This window comes from Mastigoproctus giganteus, chromosome 9, assembly GCF_048544385.1.
Source record: "Mastigoproctus giganteus isolate SK-2022 chromosome 9, ASM4854438v1, whole genome shotgun sequence".
NCBI classification, from domain to species: domain Eukaryota; kingdom Metazoa; phylum Arthropoda; class Arachnida; order Uropygi; family Thelyphonidae; genus Mastigoproctus; species Mastigoproctus giganteus.
In genome coordinates this window covers 134,172,350-134,190,463 of record NC_143583.1, presented here as the reverse complement: position 1 = coordinate 134,190,463, position 18,114 = coordinate 134,172,350, and the positions used below count along the sequence as shown (strand labels likewise).

The 18,114-nt window shown below is 38.2% G+C and overlaps 1 protein-coding gene across 2 annotated transcripts in view; it reads left to right on the top strand.

The window, feature by feature from the left end:
• Nucleotides 1-18,114, top strand: part of LOC150080752 (fatty acid hydroxylase domain-containing protein 2) — a 112,412-nt gene that overhangs the window by 81,510 nt on the left and 12,788 nt on the right. For both annotated transcript variants that reach the window (XM_090380970.1, XM_090380969.1), the window contains exon 5: nucleotides 10,323-10,528. In XM_090380970.1, the coding sequence (XP_090237096.1) occupies nucleotides 10,323-10,528 (206 nt within the window). The remainder of the gene's footprint in view (nucleotides 1-10,322; nucleotides 10,529-18,114) is intronic.

Genomic DNA, 18,114 nt, shown 5'->3' with positions numbered 1-18,114 from the left:
TCTTAATTCTATCAACAAAAAGCTATATCTAGACCTATATCTACACATTTTGCCAACAAGCTTGCTTATAAATATACCATTCCACATGAAGCATTTCAAAACTGGATAACTATTATCTATCAAGACATAAAAAAAGCTATTTCCAAGTCCTACAAACTTGATAATAACCACTACACTCCATTCTGCAATCTGAAAACATATTTTAGAATTACAGGACAACTTTATTATCACCCCAGTTGACAAAGCATCCAACAACTTTGCTATCTTTTGCAAGCAATTCTACTTCAACCAACTAAAATATGAAATAGAGAATAGCTCCACATATATACCATGCTGTCTCAATTCTGCTTCAACAATAAAAAAGCTTATAGCTTTACATAAAAAAAAACTGCACGCCAAAATACAAAACTCTATCCTACCCTTCCTTTATATGATAGCCAAATTTCACAAAACCGGTAGGTTTTAGATTCATAACTAGTTTCAAAAATAGTGGATGCTACCTGCAAGCAATTCTTCAGACAGCTAAAAACCATCTTCAGCAATCTTTCTACTACCTGGATTATTAATAATAACCAATCTGTTTTAAACATTTTTAGATCTCTATTACTAGTATTGAAACTTTTGATTTCACCAACTTGTTCACTTCCATCCCACTCAACCTATTGGTGTTTGTGCTAAAACAATTGTTCAACAAATACCATGAGAAACTTAATATCCACGAGAGCACTTGGGACAACCTTGTCAATCTTTGCATACTCGATAAATTTATTTTCGATGGCAAGCTTGCATACAAACAAATTGTTGGAGTTCCCATGGTTTCACAAATTTCCAGCCTTGTCTCTAACTTGTTTTTACACTACTATGAGGAATTATTTATTACCAACAATCCCAATCATAAATTTTTAGCCTTCCGGTATGTTAGGTCCTTGAGGTTGCCACAAACATTCTCTCAGATATGCCAGACAAGCTGTACTTGCTACCTGGGAGTCTAAAACGCTGATGGAACTGATATTCGGGTGACACTCAAGTCAAGTGGACCCAATTTCGGCGAAGTCCAGACGGTCTATGACAGCCAAATCCTCTAATTGCACCTTCACGATGGTGGGACTGTTAGTAATCCTGGGTATAACCTCCATGCACAAGTACATGGTGGGTGGCCACCCAGGTGTTAACCAACGTAAGCAGGAGTCGAGGTGTAGTGCCCACACCACATGGAGGAATGCCGCCCCTCTGTTACCAGGCAGTACTAGGTGGTAGATCACTCTCATCAACCGGTGCAATACCACCACTTTGCTTATTGGAGGCTTGAAGTGGTGGAACCCATGTTTAGTCTCTAGAGCTAAGTTCTGGTCAGCCCTTCCCTATCTCTTCCATCATGCAGTGTGATTGATGACTTTTGAGGTTATGATGAACATCGTGGCGAGATCCAATATTCCTTACATTTCGAGGGTACAGCTCTAAAACGGTGTTCGCAGGCCGGCCACTAGTTAGTACACCGGACCAAACCTATTGGTAACTCTCTAGGAGGCCTCCGGATCAGCTAGTGTATAATCTTGCTACCTCTACTCTGCCAGATAATGACTGGAGGGAGTCCGAGTAGTGTGTATGCGGGGAGCATTGTCATGGATCTGGGTATATTCTTACTATGTGTACGCCATATCCAAAAATTTCATTATGTCATACAGCACCCACACACTTTTTTTTACTATTGAATACACTATGAATTGTCAAACTAATAGAGCAAGCTTATCTGTGAAAAGATCTAAACCTCCCAAGCACTTCCTAATCCATTTCACAAATATACGTGGTCTCAATTCTAATCTCAACGATGTCCATTTCCACTTGCAGTCTGCCAAACCCCATGTACTTTTTCTGATAGAATCTCAGTTATTGGTTGATTCCACTACTGCTCATCTGAGATTCCCAAATTATTCACTGTATGATTCCTTTCGCCTCAAAGGTGGTACTTGTGCATATGTCCATTCTGATATTCCCTGTCAGAGACTTGGCAATTTGGATCTCCTCTCTTTGATCTTCTCCGGCTTAAAATCTCTCTACCTCATTGTGTCAAATTCATCTGTTGTCTCTACCGTTCTCCCAACGCCACTAATCACTTTGAGCTCTTTGACTTCCTCTCTTTGCAACTTGACTTTCTCCAGTCTAATGTTCCTAACAGTGAGGTAATTTTCCTTGGTGATTTTAATGTTCACAACTCCAGCTGGCTTCCATTTTATAGTCACACCGACCCAGCTGGTCGAGATGCTGAGGTTTTTGCAATTACTAATGACCTTGCACAAATTGTTCATTTACCTACAAGAATACCGGACAATCCTAATCATACAGCCAACACGCTTGATCTTTTTCTCACAAACAACTCCGGCACCTCCATAGCCAGGTGGGAAGGAGCAGCAGTGCGTAGCACACGCTTCTTGATTAGACCGGGGTTCGCGCCCGTCACCACCAAATACGGAGGATGCGGAAAGGTCAGGGAATGACCACCGCATATCCCGTAGCAATATGGCCTTAGTTGCTAATGCTGCTAAAAACCAAATAGCTAGCAAACAAACAACTCTTCTAAGTACACGGTCGAAGTGAGACGTCCTTTAGGCACTTCAGATCACAACTTGGTGATTGTCTCTTCTCCAATGGAGCCTTTATCTCATGGCTATTCCCAACCTCGTGTTGTTTGGCATTACAAGAATGCAAAATGGGATGACCTGCAAGATTTTTTTCTTCTTTTCCTTGATCGGATTACTGTTTCAAAACTTCTGATGTCAACGTTTGCTCAGATCGTGTCAGTGAAATTATTCTTACAGGAATGGAATCCTTTATCCCACACTCCACTTTAAAATCTCGTCCTTTATCTAAACCTTGGTTTTCCAATAAATGTGCTAAGGCTGTTCAAGCGAAGAATGTTGCATATCATAATTGGCTTGTTTCTAATTCTTCAGTTTCATTTTCTGCCTACATCAAAGTTCGCAACAATTGAAAAGCAGTTATTAATCAGTCTAAACTAGAGTTTGAACAGGCTAAAAGTAGAAAACTTGCTTCTTGCCCTAATGGTAGCCGAGCATTCTGGTCGGCGCCTCCGTAGCCAGGTGGGAAGGAGCAGCAGTGCGTAGCACACGCTTCTTGATTAGACCGGGGTTCGAGCCCATGACCACCAAATACGTAGGATGCGGAAAGGTCAGGGAATGACCACCGCATATCCCGGAGCAATATGGCCTTAGTTGCTAATTTCCTAAAAAACAAACAAACAAACAAGCATTCTGGTCCCTTGCCAAAGCTGTTGGCCGCAACTTTTGCCCATCTCTGCTCCCACCTCTGTCCAAACCAGATGGTTCTGTTGTCACTTCAGCCAAAGATAAAGCTGACCTGCTAGCATCCCATTTTTCTTCCAACTCGTGTATTAATGATCTTGGTAAAACACCTCCCACCATACCCAACACGCTCCATTTAATGCCTCCTGTGGTCTTCCGTCAAAAGGATGTCAGAAGGATTTTGACGAATCTTGATGCTAAGAAAGCTCCAGGTCCCGATGGTATTTATCCACTTGTTCTCAAAACCTGTGCTCCTGAACTTACTCCTATTCTTTTTGCTGCCTTTTTTCACTTTCTTATTCCAAAGATGTTTTTCTTTCTGCTTGGAAATTTGCTCATATCCAGCCAGTTCCTAAAAAGGGTGACAAATCCCTCCCATCCAATTATCATCCCATTGCAATTACTTCTACTCTTTCTAAAGTAATGGAGAAATCAATTAACCACCAACTCTTAAACTACCTAGAAACGTTCCGTCTGCTCAACAATCACCAGTATGGATTCCGTCAGTGTCGATCCACTGGTGATATTCTGGCTTATGTTACCCATTTATGGACTAATTCAATGGAAAGGTTCGGTGAAACATAAGCTGTTGCTCTTGATATCTCAAAGGCTTTCGATCGTGTTTGGCATAAAGATCTTCTAAACAAGCCTCCATCTTATGGTTTGCCAACTGTTTTTAGTAATTGGTTATCCAGTTTTCTCTCTGATCGCTCACTGAGGGTGATGGTAGATGGCTCTGTCTTCTAACTTCTCCACTAATGCCGGTGTCCCCCATGGTTCAGTTCTTTCCCCCACTCTTTTCCTCTTGTATATTAATGACCTTCGATTGACTGGAAATCCTATCCATAGTTTTGCCGATGATAGCACATTGCATTCTACTTTCCATTTTGAGAAACCTTGCACTGCTCAATCAGCTTCAACTTCTCGAAAATCTGCTACCAATTCCTTAAATGCCGATCTTCAGTTAATTCTCCAGTGGGGCAAAGACAACTTAGTTGATTTCAACCCTTCTAAAACTCAGTCTTGTCTTATATCTCGCAAAAAGGATTCTTCTGCTCCTATGCTTATCTTTAGTGACACTCCGATTTCTAGGCAAAATGATATATCTCTTTTGGGGATTACCCTGACTTCTAATCTCTCTTGGCACAAGCACATTACAAATATTGCTTCCTCTGCATCTAAAAAACTTGGTTTTCTCTTTTGCTCTCAGTGTTACTTTTCTTCCAAACAGCTGCTCATTCTGTATAAATCGCAAATCCGCCCTGCCATGGAATATTGTTCCTACATCTGGGGTGGTGCCCCCAAAACCTCTCTCAGGCTTCTTGATTCCATTCAGAAGAGGGCAGTTAGGTTAATTAATGACTCATCTCTAACAGAGTCTCTCCACTCGCTGTCTCATAGACGTACTGTTTCTGCTGCATGCCTCTTCTACAGATACTTCCATGGGCACTGTTCTTCTGAATTGGCTTCTATAATTCCCACTCTCTCTTTCAAAACAGTCTGAACACGTGCCGCCACCAGCGAACATCCATTTACTGTCCAACTTCAAACTCACAGAATGAACTTTTCATCTTCCTTGTTTATTCATTCAACTGCCGTTTTTCTGGAACAACCTTCCTTCATACGTATTTCCTGAAAATTAGTCTACAGAAGTTCAAGTCCAGTGTTAACAAATAACGTCTTCTCAACCTCCAACCTAAGCATGGTACTAAGTACTATAGGTTCTAATACCTCGTGTTTGGGGTTTACATAAAAAAAAAAAAAAAATGTTGATAACATCTTAGTTTTAAATTCCGACTTTGAACACTTAGCTGCAGATATTTACCCCTCTGAACTTAAACTCAATAAAGAAAATGCTGATAATTGCACAGCCAACTTCCTTGATCTGAAAATTACACTCTGCAATGATGCAGTTCCTCATTTTAATGACATTTATGACAAGAGAAACTATTTTAACTTCGAGGTCATTTACCTCACAAATTGGCAATCTAATATTTCCGAAAAAATTCACAAAAATACCATTTGTATTAAAGCCATTAGATTAGCCAACATATGCAGTAACCATATCCTTTTCAGCAAAGCAATAAAAGTTTTTTATAACAAGCTTTTAAATAATAATATACCTCCCTTTTTCATCATATACTGTTTCAGTATAGTTTCTTCTATAATTAAAAATAAATTCAATTTCGATTTACTTAGCACCTGTCAGTGTTAAAGGTATTGTACAGTTGTATATTATTTGGTGGGATTTCCACTACTTAGTTAATCACTGTTCATGACTTCCGTTTAAGCTTCCTTTTCAGAATGAGATTACTGTTGCTTTACTCTAAGTTTTTTTCACACTTTTAGTTTGAATTCGTCCTCTCTTCTTTTTGGAATCCTGTACGTATGGCTTTTTATTCCTGGACTTATTAAGTGTGTCTCTTCCCTGATTACAACCGCTAGGTTTGGCACTTTGCTTCTCTGACTCCGATCTACTGTCTGTATCATCATTTAACCAGGCCTTTTATTTGGTGAATAAATTTTATCATTGGATACAAAAATTCTTCTTCTTCAAGATTTTTTAATTCTGTTTCCATCAAAAGTTTTTCGCCTTCTGATTTTCTGTCATTGGATTCACAAAACCTCCAATCAACCGGAGATGTGCCTAATTGTGCCTTTCTCTTTCTACCATGGTTTTTCATCTTGGAAGTTGAGAGCCGTAATCTATAAACCCTATTATCTGATTATCTAAATTTTACTGGATTTTTATCTCCTGTAGTTCGGAATTATTCTTGTTCTATTTTCTGTTTCACGTGTTCCTTCACATTTTGGTATGTCTGCGGCCTTCTGTCTTAAGTTTCATGTTTTTTAGGCCATCTTTCCCAATTTTTTTTCAACGATAGAGGTCATCCCTATCTGTTTATCTAAATATATAAAAACTTGGTGACTTGTTATTGTTTCTCCCTTTCGCATCTTGGCTGTGTACGTCGCTCCTCCGCTCTACTTAATGACTCCAGGTAACTTTTAGTTTTGGTTTCGATTTCCCTTCTTCTCTACAAGCCTATGGTATTTATACCCATTTTTACTAATGCTTGCTTATATCAGAACCATTTCTTTAAGGTTGGACCTTACACACCCAGTAAGTTCAGTATTTTTAATGACTTTTTCTACACTTTTTTCCTTTATACTGTCTTTTTCTATTTTTTCCCCCGTTCGTAAAACTATTAGCGCAATACGAGGGTGATATGAACGCTCCATCTATCCTCAGTCCTATTGCTACTTTTGAACATCTTTTCTCCCCTTCCCCTCCCCTAGAATTTACCATTCCCTATACCATTTGCTTGTTTATACTTTTTCATGCACTTCACATACATTTGTATTATATTCCACATTACACTTTTGTAAATTTGTATATATTTGTATTTATTTTAATTTACATTTTTTATACTGCGTAGGGACTACCTTGTCTACCTAAAAGGCCGCATATTTGCCCCCCTTTTTCTAATACTACAGACAAATTTGGAAACGCAGTGCCTGATACATGGTCAGGAGTAGTCCCCTGATGAATTTCCTGGCTATGTATCATATTTTCATCTACTGTATTCAGATTTTTCCATCCCCTGATTCGACCTCTTGCTTAAATTGTCCTCCCATATCTGAATATATTGTTATTTATTTATTTATTTATATATTTTTTTTCCCTCAGTCCCAGTTCATTTTTGCACTAGGTTTTTCAAATTCTTTCACCTGTTTAACCACTACTTCACTTCCACTTTCTACTAACCCTTAAACTTCTCTTAGTTCTGGCACCTTGTGTACTTTCCATTTTCATATACACTTTATTTATTATATATAAGAAATTAGTGTTAAAAATGTATAAAAAGTGTCAGATCAGTTTAATGCCATCAAGGTATTGATTAAACATTACATCTGTCTGTAAAACTTATTACATTATTTAATGACCAGTATATCATGGGAATCAAATGACAAATGAAATATAATTAGAATATGGAAAAAAGTATTCAGAGTAAAAGTATATCTATTGCACCATAAGGTCAAAGTAATTAGTTAACCTAAGTTGGACTTTATTGTTATACCCTATAATTAAACACATAATATATAATAAAATAATAATAAAATAAGACAATAATGAAGCTAATTACTGCTAAAAGGATACATTGAATGGTACGTTTTCTAGGGCTAGCACCACTCAATACATCCTATCAATAAGGCTATCTGTTTCTGTTTGCTATTTGCCAGTATGTCTAGGTTCAAATTTAACATAATATGAATTTATGTTAAATTTAGCAGCAAACTGGCAGAATAACAGCTAGTCCAACAGATAGCAGTGAATCAAAAATAATAATGAAAAATAATGAAAGTGAGTGCCAACAATAACTTCCTTATAGGTTTATTTACTAGTGAAAAGGAAGGCCTTTTGCCGATTTAAGGTGAAAAAGAGAAGTAATTAGGATAGCTATCCTAACTCCTCTTCCTTTTTTCCTTAAATTGGCAATAGCCCTTCCATATTCCTATTGCTATATTCCTTTATTTCTATATTCCTATTCCTATGTTTGTTTGTTTGTTATTTGGTATTTAGGAGCATTAGCAACTAAGGCCACATTGCTCCGGGGATATGCGGTGGTCATTCCCTGACCTTTCCGCATCCTCCGTATTTGGTGGTCATGGGCTCAAACCCCAGTCTAATCAAGAAGCATGTGCTAAGCACTGCTGCTCCTGTCCACCTGGCTACGGAGGCACCTCCTATTCCTATATTCCTTTTTTCTAATTATATTCCATATGTCATTTGATTCCCATGATATACTGTTCATTAAATACTTTATATATATATATATATATATATATATATATATATATATATATATATATATATATAAAGTGTTAAATTAATATGTAAATATTATAGTTATATTTACTTTTATCTTGGAAAACATCACTTAATTATTTAATGAAATGTCTGAGAATTATCTGTATTCATTTCACCAGGCCACCATTTTAAAATGTCACCCAAATTGACAATTTAAAATGGTGGCCAGGTGAGAAACTTGTTCCTATACAGCATGTTGCAGCAATATAAATTTTCATTGTCAGAAAAATATATATGTGAAGGAAAAGCTATGCAGGCTTTCCAAATTATTCAGTATAGACTATGCTGCATTGTGAGTTGAAAGAAATTAACTTTAGAAGCAGTTGTGAAAGCAGTTTAATAATCCTTCAGTGGTAGCATGGTATTTTGTAACACCATTAGTCATGTGGATGATCATTCTCCTCCAGTTTAAAATTTTTTTAATCTTGAAATAAGTGCCATTGGTAATCTGTTCAGAGATATGATAAGCTTTTAAGTTTCCAGGAGAAAAAGTGCTACTGTAAGTAATTAAGTTATCTGAATTTAGATCACTTATATTGAACAAGGAATAAAAATCCTGGTATCCAACGTGACTATTAAAGTTATATATTTTGAAGAAACACTTCTCTGGCAGAAATAATAACCAAGTTATTCTTTTAGTGCCATGGTGCGCAGGTAAATCAATATGGAGAATGGTGAAAATCTAAACACTTGAACCTGCATAGAGCTAAATCTGTCTTTAATTTCTTGAAGGAATATAGATGAGTATCAGACTTTTTGTACCACTTCTTCAGATTGAATTGCTGTCTTTATTACAATGTGTTTACTTTAAAGTATTAGTATTAGTTATATATTGTATGGAAGCTACTGGCTTTTGCTGTACCAGCCAAAAAAAAAAAAAAAAGAAGATAATAAAATAGACAAATTATGTGCTTCCCTTCTCACATAGGTAATTATCCAGTTGACTGTTGAATTTCTTCAAATTGTCAGCCTCTAATTACCTGCAGAGGTAACTTGTTTCAGTAATCAACAACTCTTTGGATAAAAGAAAACTTTCTACACTCTGGTCTAAACCTCTTCCCCCTTAATTTGAATTTATGGCCCTCTAGTTTTGAAATCGTTTATAATCGAATATTCTGCCTTCGTTCAGTTTACTAACCTCTCTCTCAGAGCTTTATGAGCCTAAATCCGATCTCCCCTCTAAGGTGCCTGGTTGCCAAGCTCTGTAACTTACATAATCAGTCTTTTCTTGTATGCTCATCCTTTTGCCAATCACACCGTGTGAGTTGCCTGTCTTTAGACCCTTTTAAGAAGCTCAGTGTGTCTTTTTTTTAGATGTGGTCTCTATACTTGGACACAGTATTCTACATGCATTCTGTTTGATAAATCATCAATCCCTGCAAGCTGTTTGATAAATCATCAATAGGACACATTGACTTTCCTGCCTGCCTGTTTACACTGCTCAGAGAACTTGATATCTGCCTGTACATATTTGACTTTCCTAATCTTTACATCTGCAAATTTTGACCTTGTACTCTCTAATCCCTTTGTTGATGTCATTTATGAAAATTATCAACGGTAGTTCAAGAACCAATCCTTGGGAGAACCCACTTCTAACATTACACCAACCTGAAGGATACCCATTAATCACAACCTTCTGCCTGCAACCATCTTATCTTGCCAGTAATTGCATGTTTCCAGGTTTACAGTAACCTCTCATGAAGGATTGAGTCAGATGCCATGCTAAAATCTAAAACTATATAAAAATTGTTCCCTACATCCAGCTCTTGAATAACTGTGTCAAAATAACTTACCAGGTTATTTAAACATGATTTACGCTTAACAAACCCAAGTTGGGCATCCTCCAGAATGCCATTTTATTAATAAATACCAGTCTTAACTATATTTTTGTCACTTTTTTTGTATCTTGGTAACACATTAATGCATTTTATATTATTCTCATGTAAAAATGGTAAATGTAAAAATGCAATTCAGTTAATCTGATTTCGCATAGCTCTCTGTATTCATTAAATGAATAAACTCACAATATTAATGGAATAAGAACTTAGAATAGAAAATAAAGTTATTCTATTATGCATTGACTGTCATGCATTTTTTTTTAAATGGTGAAATTTTCTTTCCTTTCATTAAAGGTTGCCCCAGAGCAAGTGATGCAAGTTGTGAAGCAGGTGCTTATTAACCAGTTTATAGTTGGAATACCATTTGGTATATTTGCATTTTATCTAATGGAATGGCGGGGATTTGATTCAGGAAGGCAGCTTCCTACTTTTCAATGGGTCTTGCTTGAACTTATTATTTGTGTGCTTTTAGAAGAGGCTGGTTTTTATTATTCCCACAGGTAATGTTTTATCTAATTCACTATTTTATTAGTTGATAAACATTTTAATTTTTAGAATAATTATGAATATGAACTATTAAGTACCGTAGCATATTTATAATGATTATTGCTTTTAAGGTGCATTGGAATCATCAAAGTACTTTTCTCCCTGTGCTGATGTCAACTGCCGGTCAGCCTTATGGCATAGCCATACGGAAGACAGAGTAGGCACACACAACGGCCAGATACTTTCAGACTATATAGCCACCTCATCCTTTTAAGTGCTAAACCAACTAAATAACCTCCCAACTTTTAGCAGTACCATGTGGGAGAGTGATATTGATGTTACTCTTGCCACCAACTCAATAGCTTATAAAATCATAGACTGGTGTGTCCAGCCATCCTGGACCACATCAGATCATAGAGCCATTTCTTTCAAACTAAATAGGCAATTACAAACAACTCCCTGTTGGATATCAAAACATATAACCTTAAAAAGGCAAACTGGCAGATTGTTGCAGAACATACAGCAGCTGAGCTGCAAAAACAGGAAAATGAAAAGTCCAGATCAGGCAACTGTAACCCGGATGAGCAAGCACAGACTATGACAAACATTTTAACCTGTCTACCCCTCAGAAAAAAACTGAGGAAGTAGGCAGTTCCCTGGTGGTGCCCCGAACTGACTATACTCAGGAGAGGGATACACCAGGCAAGGAAATATTTTCAAAGAGCCAGAACATCTTGGCCACAAAATGAGGTGAATGCACCGAGAGATTCTTATAGAACTCTCAGGAATCAGTATAGTCCTCATAAGAGACAAGAAAAAGGAATGCTGGAGGCACTTGGTGGGAACTACTGGAAACAATAACCCTTGGGGAGTTGTCTACAGAATAGTGATCAACAAGCTGCCAAGAGGAGATGTCTTAGAAACTACTGTCAAACCAGGTTGTACCTCAACCCTGTGTTGGGTGGATTCTGTAAATAACATCCTAGACAGTATTATTCAGACTGAAACCAGGGATCATTCCCCCACCCAGCTAGATATTATAAAAGAAAACACTGAATATGACAATGCCAATATTGAACCTCTGTTTACTGTACAAGACTTAGAAATAGTACTATCTAAAACCAAAAACAGTAAATGCCCAGGTTTTGATCTCTTAGAGGTTGAGATTATCAAAAAATTAGTGGAAATAGCACTAAACAAATTAATAGCACTATATAATAACTGTATGACAGAAGGTATATTCCCAAAAATATGGAAAAAAGCAGCGTTAAGATTAATTCTCAAAAATCCTGAGAAACCCCCCTACTGATCCCTACTAGGGAAAATATACGAAAGACTAATATATAGCAGATTAGCTCAATACTACACAGAAGCAGGTTTACATTCCAACAATCAGTATGGTTTTAAGCTGGGCAACTCTGTGGAGGATGCCATGCACCACCTGCTGACAACAGTTAAAAACTCAGAGGAGAAATATGTTGGCAATCTCCATTGACTTTGCTGGAGCATTTGACTCACTCTGGTGGCCTAGTGTCCTTAGAAGACTCCTTCAGGCAAATGCCCCACAAAACTTCTATAAGGTAATAAACAACTACCTTACAGACAGAAGGGTCTCAGTATGCACCTTGTGCATACTGAGATCCTTCTGTCTACCTATATTGCCAACGAAAAGCGAATGCCCCACACAACGTAAAAATTTTAAATGCCAAACTCGACACACTTGCAACCTCTTTCGGCCTAATTAAATTCAAGCGTTTATCCCTCCCCTCCCCCTTTTTTTTTTTTTTTTTTTATAGGTCCTAGCCACTGAAATCTCAGGAAATTAGGTGGCAGGACCTGCCAGAGTACTTATCTAAAAATACTGGTGTACCTGGTCTGCCTCCACGGGGCTAAGTGTGGGCAACGTTGGGCCTCAGTAGGGGTCCAGCGGCTAAATGGCCAGATGAACAACGGTACAGAACACAACACATGAATAATTCCCACACACTTTTAAATCTCTGGCCTTCCCAGTGAACTAGTACACCCACAATGAAAGCAACGCGGAGATGGGGGAAACCCCTGGTGCCGTTAGACACTAAATACACTTTACACTTTACTTATGCACAAGGTTTCAGGAATTGACACGCCCCGTGAATAAAGGCTGCCCGCAGGGTTCAATCCTTGGCCCTTTCTTCTGAAATATTGTTCTGGGTGAATTTCTGGCTTTGGATTTGGGCCCTGTGGAAAGCCTGGCCTTTGCAGATGACATGATTTTCCTTGTAAAAGGAAACATGAGAGTGGTTGTAGAGCAAAGATCAAATGCCGCCCTCTTGCAGCTGCAGGAGTGGGCACAAACACACATGCTCAAAATATCGCCGGAAAAAACCAAACAAATACAGTCAGTCCTCATATAACACGTGTTTACACTACACGAATTTGATCATACACGATTTATAAATAGGGGAACGATGTCTTATATAACACGAACCGAATTCGGTTATGCACGATTCGCCTTTGTGTTTACAAGAAATGGCAGTCGAACACGGAATCACCCCAACTGAACGCAACACAATAGGAATGAAGAGAAGATTCTGAAAATGTATTTGTTTTTTATATCAGTGAAGGGGAAACACATTTCACCATAATAACGTAAAAACCAACACAATTCCAGCTATCGGTATAATCGCAAATGCAATTAGATCTAGTTTACTACCAGTTTATAACAGATTCTGCTTGCAGAAACGCAACTGGAAATTGTTTTATGGCAGTAACCCCCAGAAATTAAAATGTGAGGTGTTAATAGTGTATCTCTGCCTTTACGGTGTTGTTTATTCAGTTGCTACACGCGCGCAGCTTTGTTTATATGTATCAAGCGTGCCTCCTCATTTTGTAATTGTGCTTTATTCCCTAAAAATGAGTAAAATACTTAAAAGGTGTGAAAAGGAAGCGTCCTGGTGAAAACACTGCAGATTCGCAGAGAAAAACAAAAGCAATATTGATAAACAGAGGCGGACTGGGTCAAAACTTCTTACCCGGGAAGATTTATAGTGGCCTCATACTATGGTTTATGGCCAAAATCACACCGGCCTCCGGCCCACTGGGGTTTCCCCGGTAAGGCTTATGGCCAGTCAGCTTCTGTCGATAGAGAAAAAATATGAAATTGTGAAACCCTTTGAGTGAAATGAAAGACCATGTGGTATTGCACATGCTATAGACCTAAATGAGGCAACACCGAGAATTGCAAAGAATGCAGAGAAAATAAAAACAACTTTCATAGCAGGAACAACTCAGTGTAATTAAAATCCATTAGATTAAGACACAAAGAATGGGAAGAGATGGAACGGCTGTCATCTGTTTGGATAGAAAATCAAACAAAAAAGTTTTCTTACGATAGAAGCAAAAGCATTAGCAATATTTTATTACGTAATAGTCATAATAAAATTACTTAAAATACTTAAGTAATTAAAATGCTTACGTATTACGTATAATAATAAATAATTGTAATAAATACTTACGTATTTTATTACGATTATTTATTGTGTTTGGTAATGTTTTGGTTACAAATGTGTGTTCAATCTTGGGTGGTCGGCACCTAACCCTATTTTTCCCATAGGGCCTGTTGTTTATATTGCATGATTTTGCATTGCACGAAAGTTTCTAGGAACACATCTATCGTGCTATACGAGGACTGACTGTACTTCTAAAAGGCAATTTGGGCATTAGAAAGACGTCTACAAATCAAAATTAACACAACTACTATAAAAATGGTAACAGAACTAAAATATCTTGGAATAGTCTTCGATTCAAAATTAACTTTTTACCCCCATTTGACCTACTTGGCAAAGAAAGTGAGAAATTATGCAGGTGTGATTGCCAGGATCAGTCGAGCAGACTGGTGACTCAAAAGAAAGACCCTGGCAATCATATACCGTGCAATGTTCCTACCTGTTATCACCTATGGAGCCGGTGCGTGGTTCACCTGCTCGGCCGTGGTAAGAAATAGGAATAAATTAGAATCGATACAAAGGACAATACTTCTCACATTACCAGAGCAATGTTGCACAGTAAGCACACCTGTGCTACAGTTGCTGGCAGGAGCTCTCCCACTTTACCTGGAGGTAGCCAAAAGAGGCTTGTATTATAGACTTAAAAAGGACATACCCACAGAATTTCTGGGGATAGCCCTTGATACAGCCAACACCTTTAATGCTGAAAAAAAAAGAATAGCCACAATGCTCCACGAGCTATGGCAAACAAAGTGGGAGTAGGAAACCAGAGGTCTGGTTACCAAATGGTTAGCCCAAAGCCACCTAAGTGGTATTCCCCTGGACGTTTTGCAACATTTATACTGACAGGTCACGGCTCCCTAAAAGTGAAACTAACTTCCTTAGGGCTGACTGATGATCCAAACTGCACCTGTGGCGAGAATGAAGACCGGACACACATTCTATATGAATGTATAATTTGACACCCCCAGAACAGAGCTGATAGCACAGATTGGCCCCCATCCCAGGGGAGAAGAACACCTGTTTATCATAGAAGAGGAAAACTATAAAGCCTTTACATCCTTCACACAGAAAGTATTCGAAATTCACAGAACTATCCAAAAATGGCAATTCAGCCCCCCAGCAATTAACCAATAATCAATAGTTAAAATTCTCCACGTTTACCACCACGCCCAGATGACTTAAAAACTATCAGGATAGCAGTATTCTGCGCCCTGACAGAAACCTGACATGACAAAACCAGATTGAATTGGGTAACCCCAGGACTAGCCTGCCACCAAATAATTACTTATTTAGGAGAGGGAGTATAGAGGCAGCCAGGTGAGCAGATTAACTGAAAAATATCAGTAAGCTAGTAGCAAGGGGATGCAATATAGAATGAAAGACAGAATGAACAGGCTGGGCACTGAGTGAATTAGGAATTATGGAAAAAGGGAATAAATGTCAGTTTTGGTGGAAAAAAAAAGTGACCCAGCATGAGGGAAAGAGAGTGAATGAGTGTTAATGGTGAATGGGAATGAGTGGAAGAGCAAATGTAATTGGCCAAAAGAATACAAAGTTAATAATAACTTACACTACTTTATATATTCTAACAAACATTTACTAACAACAAACACTATCACTGCATTCTCCCCTGGCCTGAAAAAAACTTGCGGCTTGGCCTGCACCACAACTGAAGAATAACAGTAAGTTGAGGTGCCCAGAGAGTGCAGTGCAGAAAGCAAGAGTCGAGCAAATAAAATGAATGCCAGAAGGATGAATGAGTGTAACTGTGTGAGAAAAAGAACACAAACCATAAATGTTACAGTTAAGTTTCAACCCTAGTTTCAATCATTTATATTCTTACTTATTTAACTATTATGCATTAGTATTAAATTTACATTACACACCATTGCATCTCTCCCCCTGGTGTGTGAGAAAAAAGATGAGTGAGTGAAGGAGGGGAAAAAAAAAAAAAAAAAATATATATATATATATATATATATATAGTCTAACAGAAAGAAAAAAAAAATATATATATAAAATAAGAAAAAAGTATAAAAATAGAATGCAAGTAGAGTGAGAATGCAGATTATGAATGAAGTAAATGTCTGTCTCTCCCACTCCCCACTGTCAGCAAACATATCCTACCCCTGGAGCAGGATGGGCAGTTTGACCATCCTACTGGACTGGACACAGCACGCCATTTGGCAATCTGAACTGGATACTCAAACCCAGTTCCCTTTAAAACCCCATCCCCAAGCAGGGGGGGGGGAGATGGGTCTCTACTCCTCCTCTCCCTGCCTCTCCCATACTTCGCCCGGCAGGGCTTATCCCCACTGACCTCTTTGGGGATGCCTACTCTATCGTCCCCATCCTTCTACCTGTTCCCCCACCAATCTTCAGTCTCTCCATCCACACTCTAACTAAACCGACCGAGTACACCCCATTAACAATGCTGCCAAATTCTAATCAACATCTAAATTCAACCGCTGTTTCGAAAATCTCTTTTGGCCTTTCCAAATTTTAGTGTTCAATCCCCCCCCCCTTTTTTTTTTATAAATAGGCCTTGTCACTGAAATCCTTGGAAATTAGGTGGCAGGGCCTGCCAGAGTACTTAAATAATCTACTGGGTGCCTGACCTGCCTTCTTGTGGCAAAGTGGGTCCCAATGGCTAAATGGTCAGAGAAATGACAGAACATAACACTACAGACATTCCACTCCCCACACACTTTTTAAATCTCTGGCCTCCACAGAGTTCTGTGTCAAAAACAGAGTACACAATGTGGAGATGGGGGAAACCCCTGGTGCCGTCAGAGAATTAACACACTTTACTTTTCTCCCTTTACTAGGAAAGTTACTACACCATGAGTAGTAATAACTACCCAGTTAGGATTTTCAGTGAATTTAGCCTACATTAATATGAATGAGTGGCATCCATGTTAATTCAAACCAAACTGAACTTTTGTTATAGTAATCATAAATATGAAGACTAGGACAAAACAAATTTGTTATACAGTTGAATTTCCATAAGTCATTTTTCAGGAAAATGCTTTGGAAGTTTGCTACTGGATTGCTCTAATACTGTTGTCTGTGTCACTTGATATATGACAGGCTATTATCAAATTCAGTTTCCCTGTAATGTTTCCACTGTTCTTTGTGACAGTATAGTGATTTGTCCTGTCACTCATTTCGACAGGTCTAAAGTTCAAGATTGGAAGAATTCTTAAAAACCTCCTCAGTTATAATTAGTTAACTGACCTTCAGCAGAGGGAGTAGGGAGCCCATCCCTTGCAAGCCATTTAGGTTTTTCAAAACCTAAATAAATAGAAGTAATACTCATGATAAATATTACAGGCTAAGGAACTTTCAAACTGCCGATCAGCATCCTTATACATAATGGAAAAAGGCCTCAAGCACTGGAAACATATTGCAAAAAGGTTTACAACAGCGGACTAAATTATAAATAAATAAATATATATATTCAATAACAAACATGTGAAATTTCATTCCCGTAGGTGATCATACACCAGAGGTGGAGCTCGGAATCTGAGAAGGATGCTATGGTTGACAAAGTGGAGTGTCAAGCAGTGATCAAGTTCCTGCATTTGCAGGGCAAGAAAGCTCAGAAAATTTACAAAGAAATGAGAGCTGTGTATGGGCAGAATTGTCCATCCTGTGGCATTGTAAAAAAGTGTAAATGGGAGTTCCAATGCGGTCGTACAAGTGTCTTTGACAAGTCAAGAGAAGAAAGGCCAACATCCACAGACAGTGAGACGGTTTCAAAGGTTGAGCAGCTGGTGTTGAGTGATAGGCATATGACAATTCATTTCACCACAAATGCAATGGGAATTAGTTATGGGTCTGCCCACAGCATTTTACATGACCATCTGCACATGTCTAAGGTTACTGCACGATGGGTTCAAAGATTGCTGATGCCTTTGCAGAAGCAATGTTGAATGCAATGTTCTCACCAACTGTTGGATTTGTGTAATGTGGATGTTGAACTTTTTTGATTGGTTAGTGACAAATGACAAATGCTGGGTGTACCAGTGTGATCCAGAGACTAAAGACATGTCAAAGCATGTTGTGGTTTCAGGCAAAAAAAAGTGCAGACTTCTGTGATCAAGGCATTA